Raw genomic sequence first — 11,895 nt, 5'->3', positions numbered from 1 at the left:
ATTCCTTCCTTCTATCTATCTATCTATCTATCTATCTGTGTAATGGAGTGTGGGTTGGACAAATGTAAAAAAGGAGGTTGGACAAGAAATTACATCACAATTCTTTTTTTTTTGTCAACAAGGGTATGTGCACACGTTGCAGATTTCCTGCAGAACTGCAGCTTTTTTTTCCGCGCAGAAACGCTGCAGATCTGCAAGTGACTGGCACACGTTGCAGATTAGCCTTAGGAATTTCTGGTGCGGATTCTGCCTCTCGTGGCAGAAAACGCACCTGCGGATTTGTCGCGGTTTTTGTGCGGTTCCGCAGCATTTTTTGTGTTTTTGCTGCGGTTTTCTTGCAGATTTGCTGCATTTTTTACCCTTGCGGTTTTCTATAATGGAATGGGTACAAAAACGCTGCAGATTCACAAAAAAGTAGTGACATGCTCCTTCTTTTAAACCGCAGCATTTCCGCAGCGGATTTTCCGCAAAGTGTGCACAGCATTTTTTTTCTCTCGTTGATTTACACTGTACTGTAAATCAGTTGCGGATCTGCAGCGTTTCTGCACCTCAAAAAACGCTGCGGATCCGCAGAGAATCCGCAACGTGTGCACATACCAATAGATCTTTATTTAGCTTTCATAAACGCAACATAACCGCACCTTCCTAAATTCCGAAGGCTAATCCTCCAACGTGTGCACATACCCTTATAGAAACACGTCACCACTTCTGTATTATCACCCACTCCTGGTTTTGGCTCACAGATACTGAGGTAAAATACTGACCAAATACGCAGTGTGTGCATGTGGCCTCTTGAGTGGTTAAAAGACGCTGAAAAGACTGAACATGTGAGCAGCAAGTCGATTTTCCATACAAAAGCATACGGCCGGTGCTTTCCTCCAGATGAAGCTGTGGTGCCCGCCATCGCCGCCTCTGCCCTGCAGTGACATTATCTGCACACGCGACCTTTGCACTCTAGGTATATACCTGCTGATAACACGCGGCCCTGCCTTCATTCTGACCCGGCGACAGAATGGTTAACGCTCGCACCCAGCACAGCACCAAGCCCGCTGCCGTGATTTGCATGGGAACCACGCCCCCTGGTGACGCTGCGGAGCGGCCAGTGTGTGCATTCTGTACGGGCAAACGCGACGTGTGAGCGCCCGTGACGTCAGCAGGGGGAGGTGGGCGGTTCCGAAGCTGCCAGAAAAGTAACGCGGTGACGCAGTAGGCTCAGAGCCCAGCAGCGGCGCCCGTGTGCGGTGCCGTGTGTACCTGAGCCGGCGCCCGGCATGCCGGAGCTCGGGGACGTGGAGGAGGAGTGCGGCCGGTGAGCGGTGCGGGGGCGCCTCCTCTCTGCAGCATGGCCACCCAGCAGCACAGTGCCGGCGAGACCCCCGCGGAGAAAGACCACAAGTTACTCAATGGCTGCGTCCCGCTGTCGCATCAGGTGGCTGGCCACATGTACGGCAAGGATAAAGTCGGTGTGTATTGCTGAGCGCTGCAGGGGGCGCTAGTGCCTCTACTGTGATGGGGGATGCTGGGGACTATGGGTTTGTGTCCTCCTATGTGCACTACTGTCCTGGCTGGAGAGCAGACCCGTACAGGGTTAATATCATGGGGTGTGTGGTCACTTACATTGCAGGGACCCCACTTCTGCCAGAAGGGGGCAAGTGCCATCCTGTAGAGAATGCATGGAGCGACAGTGCCCAGTTCTTACCATCGGTGGCCCAGAGCCCCTGTGGCCGGACCTTCTCCCACCGATATGTACATGGTCCTGTGGATGATGATTGTGTCTTCTGACCAGGACCGTACAGTCGCTATAAAGTCGACCGACTGCTAAATATATAAATTGGGTTCAGTAGTACCATGCAGGCTGTGCTGTAAATGTTTTCATAAGAATTTGGGAAAGTTGTGAAATGTCCTATAAATGTCTGTTCTGCTCCTGATCTAAGAATCTCGGCTGTTGGCTGAGATGAACCTGTGCTGCACTTTATGCACATGCTCAGTAGTGACCAGTGCTGTGGGGTCATAGATGAGATGAACCTGTGCTGCACTTTATGCACATGCTCAGTAGTGACCAGTGCTGTGGGGGTCATAGATGAGATGAACCTGTGCTGCACTTTATGCACATGCTCAGTAGTGAGGTCGGAGGTTTGGCTTACAGATGCCGCAGCTCTACTTCCAACTGGAATATTCCTGTTAGGCTATGTACACAGGTTGCAGAATGGTGTGCCTTTTTTTTTTTTTTTTTTTTAATTCTACACTGTTTTTTGTAAATGCGCAAGGAAACCACACTGCGGATTTTATGCGGGTTTTACCCCTGCGGACTCCTATTATGGAGCGGGTGTAAACCGCTGCGGAATCCTAAAGGTACCTTCACACATAACGATATTGTTAACGATATCGTTGCTATTTGTGACGTAGCAACGATATCGTTAATGAAATCGTTATGTGTGACAGCGACCAACGATCAGGCCCCTGCTGGGAGATCGTTGGTCGCTGAATAAAGTCCAGAACTTTATTTCGTCGCTGGACTCCCTGGAGACATCGCTGGATCGGCGTGTGTGACACCGATCCAGCGATGTCTTCACTGGTAACCAGGGTAAACATCGGGTAACTAAGCGCAGGGCCGCGCTTAGTAACCCGATGTTTACCCTGGTTACCATGCTAAAAGTAAAAAAAAACAAACAGTACATACTTACCTACAGCCGTCTGTCCTCCAGCGCTGCGCTCTGCACTCCTCCTGTACTGGCTGTGAGCCGGAAAGCAGAGCGGTGACGTCACCGCTCTGCTTTCCGGCTCACAGACAGTACAGGAGGAGAGCAGAGAAGCAGAGCGCAGTGCTGGAGGACAGACAGCTGTAGGTAAGTATGTACTGTTTGTTTTTTTTTTTTTACTTTTAGCATGGTAACCAGGGTAAACATCGGGTTACTAAGCGCGGCCCTGCGCTTAGTTACCCGATGTTTACCCTGGTTACCGGCATCGTTGGTCGCTGGAGAGCGGTCTGTGTGACAGCTCTCCAGCGACCAAACAGCGACGCTGCAGCGATTCGGATCGTTGTCGGTATCGCTGCAGCGTCGCTAAATGTGAAGGGGCCTTAACGGAGAATAGACATGCTGTGGAATAAACAATGCTGAGTTTCTGCTCATTTTTTCCGCAGCATGTGAACTGCGGATTTTCTTTTCCATAGGTTTACATGGTACTGTACAACACATGGAAAACAGCGGCCAATCTGCTGCGGATCCACAGCAAAATCCGCAACGTGTGCATATAACCTTAAAAGGGATGTGAAAACACTTGTCTTTAAATGTATGATGGCTGTGAGTCTGACTGCGACACTCGCTGGTCCTGAGAAGTGGTCCGAAGAGCTCCAGTGTGTAAGGATATCAACTTGTTTGTGCTCCATAGAAGTGAATGTAGAAGTGGCTACATACGTGCACTACTATTAACATTACCTCCAAAGACCCCTGTGTGACCTGGTCGTTGGTGGTCCCAACAGTCAGACCTCGATCAATCATACATTTATCAAATGTATTTAGTGGAATAACCCTTTCAAGACTGATTTATCTCATTTTATTTTCATTAGGGGTGATGGGATCTTTTCTTCCCCTAAACTCCTGTACAGAACAATATTTATTATATTTCCCCCATGAATTAATAGTTCTGGAGCATCTTTTCTCTGTCCTCTGCTTTGGGCCGTTCCTCTGCCATTCCTCCTAGAAGCACATGAATGAATTACCACATCTGGATTACCTACCTCAGGGGCGTGTCTACACTCTGGCATTGTCAGCACTGATTGGACAGCCAGTGCACAGGACACACCCCCTAACAGGTAACGCCCAGCTGTCAGTTACTTACGATTTGTAGGCGGAATAACTGACTGCATCAAACAGATCTAAGAGATGAGCCGTGGGTTTTGTATATTGGAGAACAATTCATTACTAAAATGGTCATGTCGGGGGAGGTGCCAGATCAGGCTGGTGGTAACTTTGTGAGATGTCATCTGACCACAGTGGGTTTTGGAGGGGCTTTCATGCAATGAGCCAGCGTCATCGTATTTTGTAGTACTGTAGTCGGCACTGCTACTTTCTGGAAAGTCACAAGTTGATAATGGACGTGTGTCACTATATGACCTATATTAGCTGATGGGGGAAAACCTCTCCGTTGGTCAGATTACTTTCTCCAAAATTGCAGCTGTAAGGATATATGTAATTTTAATGCTTTATTTACCCTGCATAAAGAGGATGTGTTCGGCTAATTCCTCAGCCATGGGGGGTGGGGGGCGCTGCTGCTTTGATCAGCTAGTTATTGCGTCTGCTGCTTAAAAAAAAAAAAAAGCAAAAAAAAAACCCTCAAAAAGCAATCAAAAAAAAAAAAAAACTTGCTGTCTAAGGACATAATTTTTTACTTTAGTGAACAGAGATGATTGGGGCTGTTGTTCATTGGTGCTGAGACGAAAGGATGTGACACTTCTAATCCTAGTTGATTACTGCTCTGTGATGAATGTGAAGGGCTGATTTACGCTGTCCATGGTGTTGCTCGTATTTATGAAGCTGCCGCACTTTTTCTGAGCTGAACTCTTTCATATTTGGCAGAAGGGAAGTGTTGCATTTTTCTGCCTCTTTTCAATGAAAGTCGACATTGTAGACCCTTAATGGGGGTTATCTAATACTTCCCGCTTTCACATTTGCCGGTGAAGGCGCTGTCCGTGGCCACCTACCAGGTCTTGTACCCCTCTCCTACTTGCTAGAAGACCTGAGCTACACACAAGACCTGAGTGTCTGGCTGCACAATGTCGCCTCCGTATGTGAAAGTTAGTGCTGGATGACTCCTCGATCTCTGAGTACCAATCAAATTGGTTTCCCTTTAAAACTTGGGGACAAATATTCCTTCAGTTCTCAAAATGTTAAAAGTATGGCAGCACAGAATGACTCTGTTCCTTGCTGCACCTTTGACGTGGCAAACTATTTAGAGCACCTTTCCGCCTACTTGATCTGCATCTCTTCCTCACCTGGAGCAGAGGTGGTTGGTAAAAGGGACTTAACTCTGCCTTGCCCAGGGTGTTCTGAGCGCCTGTGCTTGGTTTGTAAAGTAATTTTCTGTCAGACTCCTACTAATCACCATGCGCAGTCTTTGGGAACACGCTGTCCACTACCCTCTGTTTCCCTACCCCTATACAAGCTTGGTGGTAAGTCATTAAAGCGAGGAGCCTGAGGTAGACAGGACATGGGGGGGTCTTTTAGTCTGCCATCTAATGTTAGTGTAAACCCACTTGTAGTGTTCAGACAATAATGGAGGTTAGGTGTGAAAATTGTGCTCTTTACTGCTGCCTGATATGAATATCTCCCAGTTCATGACTTTGTAGAAAGCACTGGACTTCTACACTTTCTGCTGGAAATGCACCTTGCAGACTTTTAGGATATATATACTTGGCGTCTTTCTCAAGCAGATTCGGCCTGAAAGTGTTCCATACAGTAGACATAATATACAGCAATGTGAAAAGCGTGTTGCTGTGCACTTGTTCTCTTATGTAACTTCTTTTAACACCTTCAGAGTTCTAATGTCCTTACGTGACATTCTCTGTCTGTTCATTGTTTCCTCAAGCGATTTCCACCAGAACTTGTTTTTGACTGCCTCAAAACCCCCACACTACCCCCCCCCATAACCTCCATGTGCATGTAAAGGTACCTTCACACAAAACGACGCTGCAGCGATACCGACAACGATCCGGATCGCTGCAGCGTCGCTGTTTGGTTGCTGGAGAGCTGTCACACAGACAGCTCTCCAGCGACCAACGATGCCGGTAACCAGGGTAAACATCGGGTTGCTAAGAGCAGGGCCGTGCTTAGTAACCCGATGTTTACCCTGGATACCATCCTAAAAATAAAAACAAACAAACGCTTCATACTTACCTTCGGCTGTCTGTCCCCGGCGCTGTGCTCCTCTGTACTGGCTGTGAGCACAGCGGCCGGAAAGCAGAGCGGTGACGTCACCGCTGTGCTTTACAGCCGGCCGGCGCTGACAGTGAGTGCAGGAAAGCACAGCGCCGGAGGACAGACAGCGGAAGGTAAGTATGAAGCGTTTGGTTTTTTTTATTTTTAGGATGGTATCCAGGGTAAACATCGGGTTACTAAGTGCGGCCCTGCGCTTAGTAACCCGATGTTTACCCTGGTTACCAGCGAAGACCTCGCTGAATCGGTGTCACACACGCCGATTCAGCGATGTCAGCGGGAGATCCAGCGACCAAAGAAAGTTCTGGCCCTCTAGCCCCGACCAACGACATCACAGCAGGATTCTGATCGCTGCTGCGTGTCACACTGAACGATATCGCTAGCGAGGACGCTGCAACGTCACGGATCGCTAGCGATATCGTTTAGTGTGAAGGTACCTTAACTTAAGGCTGTATTCACATTATTGTACTAGCAGTGTGCTTTGTTGACCATTACTGCGCGGCGCCTGTACAAGAACCAGGGTCATTTGCTGTAAGACTGGTACAGCTTGGACGCATGATGCACCACATTTGTAAGTGGAAGACATTTATGTAATTGATTTATACTTCCGTGTATCATTACAAACTCTGTGTGCATGATAGAAGTGCTGGCCAGGCAACTCTCTAAGGGTACGTTCACACTAGCGTTGCGCCGCCCTGCGTCGGCGACGCAACGCGCGACGCATCGAAAAACGCGCGCAAACGCGCGCAAAAACGCGCGCGTTTTGCGACGCGTGCGTCGTTTTTGACCAAAATCGGACGCACAGAAAATGCAACTTGTAGCGTTTTCGTGCGTCCGACGCCAGTGTCGGAAACGACGCACGTGGCGAAAAACGCAACCAAAAAGACGCACGCGTCCCCTATGTTAAACATAGGGGCGCGTCGCCGCTGCGTCGCCGACGCAACAGCGGCGCAACGCTAATGTGAACTTAGACTAAGGCTAAGTTCACAAATGGCGTTTTTGCAGCGTCTTTTTGATGCTTTTTTTTTTTAATGCAAATTGTCAGCTGTTTTTTAGGCAGGGGGCACACGATCCGGAAGTGGCAGTGCTTTGGACGCAGAACATGTTCACTGTGTCCACAGCGCTTCCGTCTGTTGAACACCTGTATATCTGCATGTGTTCACTGAACCGTGCGGCTTTACTGCATCCACTACATTCTATGGCTGAGATTTCTCTTGCGGAGACTAGCATATCTGCAAGAAAACTTGACATGCTGCGGTCTGGAAAGACGTGCTGCATGTCGGCCTCCACGGGTGATCCGCGTGAGTGTGTGGACGCATAGTGGGTATGGGATTTCTTGAAATCCACTATGCTGTAACATCTGGACGCTGCAAAAGTACACAGTGTCAAACCTGCAGCAACTTCAGATCATGTGCACATACCCTTACAGTATCATCTGTGTCTGAGATTTCAGAAATCTCATGCACCCACGGTTTTTTTTTTTTTTTTTTTTTTTTTGTACAATGGAGCAGGTCACTTCTTTAAGATTTTTTTTTTTTTTTTTTTTTTTTTGTGTGTGTTTTTCACTCACTGAAATGAATGGGTGGTGATGTTGGGGGGGGGGGGGGGGGGGACGACACTTTATCAGCATGCACAAGAGACAAATCTAGCATGCTAAAAAAAAAAGCAACAAAACCCCCAGAAAAAGCAAGAAATACATCTTTTTTTTTTTTTTTTCCTGCAGCTTCTTTCTTGCCAAAAAAAACAGCTGACACAACGCCTATTATGAACGTAGCCATTCTTTAGTAGGATTAGGCTCCCACCTCTGAGCCTGATGGCACCTCATCTTCTGGTAATACCTCTCTGCCCTCCATTTTACCCAGCAGGATATCGCTCAGCATGGTCATTCGCAGCCGCGCCTTTTGTGAAATGTTTATTTTACAGGGTTTACCTTTGCTCTGTGAATCAATAGAGGTCTGCACTGATGCCTTCATGCAGAACTCCAGCAAAGTTAACTGCCCCATAATGAGGCTTCCTGGTGAAGGTGCCACAAGTTCTAAGATTGCAGAGAGCTGCACAACACTCAAGAGCGTGTGTCATGGTCTGTGTGTGCAAGACTGAATTGAGAAAGTGCTGACATACTTGATGTTGCATTAACTTCCTTTCAAGGAAACCATTTACCTTTGCTGAATGGCCTGCGCTTTACTGTCCTGTTTAGTTGGCACCTTGATTTAAAGGTTTTTTGTTTTTTTTTTTGGACTAAAAAACCAAACCTTTTTCAGTATTGGGTCAGTGGGTGACCAACTTCATCGATCTGATTGCCAGGAGTTTACCCTGCTTACTTCTGTCTGCCACAAGACCTTCAAACAGCTGATCAGTGAGGGTGCCATGTGGAGCCTAGTCCTGTGGCTTTTCACCCCCTGTATGGTGGCACCAGTGCTGTGGTTCTTGTTTCTGCTCCTTCAGTTGATCGCAGTGATATTTAAAGAGCTTGTCCAGGATTTCTATGACTTTACAGAACTGTTGATTCATGAATGTGCGCACTCGCGAGTCTCTGGTGTTGCCTGTGCAGGCGGGCTTTCACCTGACCGTGCATGCAATTTGCCGACTAGTCTCAACAGCTCTCTGGTCTCTTCCTTTTGAGAGAAGCTGAAAATGCCTAGTTGGCACATGACTGCTTGTGAAAGTAATATCATTGTGACAATGTGCGTAAAGTGACTGCCAACTTTTGTCCAAAGGCCCCTTTTTAATTTTTCCCTTTCGCCACGACAGCACCCCACTGGAGAGAGGGATCCGCCCCGCAGGAACAGGAAACCTACCGAGAAATAAAAGGGGGCGGTCCGCCTCTTCTCAGTTTAGGTTTCCTGTTCCTGCGGGAACAATCCAGGAACGACAGGACTACAGGACATACCTGGGCTAGCATGCCGCCTGCGCGGTATCCTTGAGAACGGCAGGGGCTGCAGCTCAGAAGCAGCGTCGGGGGAGTTCCGTTAGACGGCTCCCTCCTCAGCTGGTGGATGGAGCAGACGGCCGGGTCCGGGGAGGGCCGCCCGGCGTCTTCTCCGGCGTGCGGTGCGGCAAGGAGCCGGGTAAGAGAATCTCCATTGCGGTCCGGCGCTGAATCCCGGACCGCGCATGCGCCGACCGCCGCAATACTGGCTACCCCGGAACTGAAGGAGTCACTTCCGGGGCGCCTAGGCCGGATCTGGGGCGGGGGAGCCAGCGGCAACCCGCGCATGCGCATTGCGCAGGGGGAAAAAAAAAGAGGAAAAAGGGCGCACTATTTAAAAACGCCCAGAAACAATAATGCGGCGATGCAGACATGTCATCCCCAGGTGCCATGGACCCCACAGCTGGAGATCCAGTGCCCCCCACCAAAGATCACACCAAAGGATCCTCGGAGTCCGCTCGTAAGAGTGACGGTTCCAGAACAGGATCTCGGCCTTCTGATCCGGTACTATTCGCTTCACTGGGTGAGTGTTTAAACTCTGCCTATTAAGCTGACGCTGTCTCCCTATTTCTCTCTCTTTTCTCTCTCTCTCGCTACTTATTACGCCCAGTCTAAAAAACGACAAAAGTCCAAGCATAAGGAATGTGCCTTGTGTAGCCAGCCCCTTCCGGACTCATACCCCAAAAAACTGTGCAAAGACTGTTTCAAGGAAACAACTCAGGGAGCGACAGTGTCCGTTACGGACTTACGGCCATTATTAGAGAGGAGCTTAAAAATATGACCCAGGAAATACCGCGTAAAGCTAAGTCCAAAACACCAACACTTATGTCAGACTCCGAAAGTGACCAGACGGTACTGTCAGAAGCCTCCCTATCATCATCATTAGTGTTGAGCATTCCGATACCGCAAGTATCGGGTATCGGCCGATATTTGCGGTATCGGAATTCCGATACCGAATTCCGATACTTCCCGCGTATCGGATACCGGAATCGGAAGTTCCCAGAATTCAAATTGAACGCAGCAGCCAATGAGGAATGAATGAAAGTGTGGGCACATCCTGTTTAGCATGGTGGGCATGTAAGTACTGGCAAGGCTTGGATTGGCTGCTGAAATGATGTCACTCTGCACTATAAAAAAGCGCTGCCGCCATTTTGCGCTCACTCTGCTGTGATTTCAGTTAGGGACAGGACGCTGTGTTCTAACTGAGGGCCAGTTGAGCTAGCTAATTGCTTTATTTTCCTTTCCAAAGGCTAATTTAGCAAAACGCTGTGTGTTCTTCACTGTTCACCTTGCTCTTGCCTTGCAGCGCTGTTTTAACAGCGTTCTGCAAGGTCTCTGTGTGTGTGTGTGTGTGCAGCTCACTCTGTAGTCTGTGTGCAGCCATATACCCGGTTGTATTCAGCTCAGGGGGGGTTCACACTGCCTCACACAGTTGTTCTTTTTTGCTCTTAGTGCAGCCTGCTGCACATTTTTTCTCAAATTTCCTATTAGTGTTTTTCCACCAGTCTCCAGCTCTATTGTGGAAAAACACTACATAGGATAACCTAGAGGGGGGTTTTTGGGCCTTGCAGCGCCGTTTACGGCTGTCTGCACGGTCTCCGTGTGAGCCCAGCTCGCCCTGTAGTCTGTGTGCAGCCATAGCCGGTTGGATTCAGCTCAGGGTTCGTTACTGGCTCATACCTTGAGAAAAATTTTCCTTTTTTTCAAATAGTGCAGCCTGTTTAAAATTTGAAAAAAAAAATTCCTATTAGTGTCTTTCCACTCGTATCCAGCTAAATAGTGGAAAAACACTATATAGGATAACCTAGAGGAGGGTTTTTTGGCCTTGCAGCGCCGTTTACGGCTGTCTGCACGGTCTCCGTGTGAGCCCAGCTCGCCCTGTAGTCTGTGTGCAGCCATAGCCGGTTGGATTCAGCTCAGGGTGCGTTACTGCCTCATACCTTGAAAAACAATTTCCTTTTTTTCAAATAGTGCAGCCAGTTTAAAATTTGAAAAAAAAAATTCCTATTAGTGTCTTTCCACTTGTATCCAGCTAAATAGTGGAAAAACACTATATAGGATAACCTAGAGGAGGGTTTCTTGGCCTTGCAGCGCCGTTTACGGCTGTCTGCACGGTCTCCGTGTGATTTAAACTAGCTCTGTAGCCCGATCTGCACCAAAAAAAAGGTTAAGTTCACCAAACACAACTTACACTTGTGTAGGCCACATTTGAAAAATAATAAAGTTTAGTCCACAATTTACAACATTAGTGTTTCTTACACCTGTTAGGAGGAGCATTACAGGAATAAGCACACTAAGGCCTTAGTACTTTTCTGCTTATCTTTATCTGTCAACCAAGATGAAGAGGGCAGGGAGTAAGGCACGTGGGCGTGGGCGCGGAGCAGGGAGAGGAGCAGGGAGAGGACGTGGTGATTCTGTGCCTGCTGCGGGCGCCGGTGACTCGTCGTCACTCAGTTTCAGCAGGGAACAGTCCTTCATGCGCAGCTTTGTCGGAGAGCGCCGTGCACCGCTGCTGCGTGAAGACCAAATTGAAGCCGTTGTCGGGTGGATGGCAGCTAACGCCTCGGCATCGACTTCAGTTAGTGCCACATCCTCTCAGGCACAGAGCACTGGAGAGCAGCCATCTGTCTCTTCACCACCTGCCAAATTGGCCAGGCAGTCAGAGAGCCCAGGACAGGAGCCGTCTCTACTTCTGTTCTCTGAATCTCTTGGCTTGGAAACAGGGGGCCAGCCAAGCAGCATTGGAGAAATGGAAGAAGAGGCAGTGTGCAGTGATGCCCAAAAGCTTTATCTCTCTGACTCTGAAGAGGCAGGTGGGCCAGTGCCTCCGGTGACCACAGCGCAGTACGCATCTGATGATGAAACTCAGGTGCCGCTTTCTCGTGCGTACTGTGCTGCTGAGACTACCCAGGAGGAGCAGTTGGTGGCAGAGGGTAGTGGAGATGATGAGGTCCTTGACCCATCGTGGCGTGAGGAACAGGAAGGTGGTGGGAGCAGCTCAGAGGAAGAGCTTCCTCTTACGGGCCAAAGAGG

General features: G+C 48.8%; 1 protein-coding gene across 1 annotated transcript in view; it reads left to right on the top strand.

The window, feature by feature from the left end:
* Nucleotides 1–1,163: 1,163 nt before the first annotated feature.
* Nucleotides 1,164–11,895, top strand: part of IPMK (inositol polyphosphate multikinase) — a 97,569-nt gene continuing 86,837 nt past the window's right edge. Inside the window, exon 1 of the mRNA XM_069753543.1 lies at nucleotides 1,164–1,463. Coding sequence (XP_069609644.1) covers nucleotides 1,343–1,463 — 121 coding nt within the window. The 5' untranslated portion in view covers nucleotides 1,164–1,342. The remainder of the gene's footprint in view (nucleotides 1,464–11,895) is intronic.

Source organism: Ranitomeya imitator, chromosome 2 (genome assembly GCF_032444005.1).
Source record: "Ranitomeya imitator isolate aRanImi1 chromosome 2, aRanImi1.pri, whole genome shotgun sequence".
Taxonomy (NCBI): Eukaryota; Metazoa; Chordata; class Amphibia; order Anura; family Dendrobatidae; genus Ranitomeya; species Ranitomeya imitator.
This window is presented reverse-complemented; position numbering and strand designations above follow the sequence as displayed.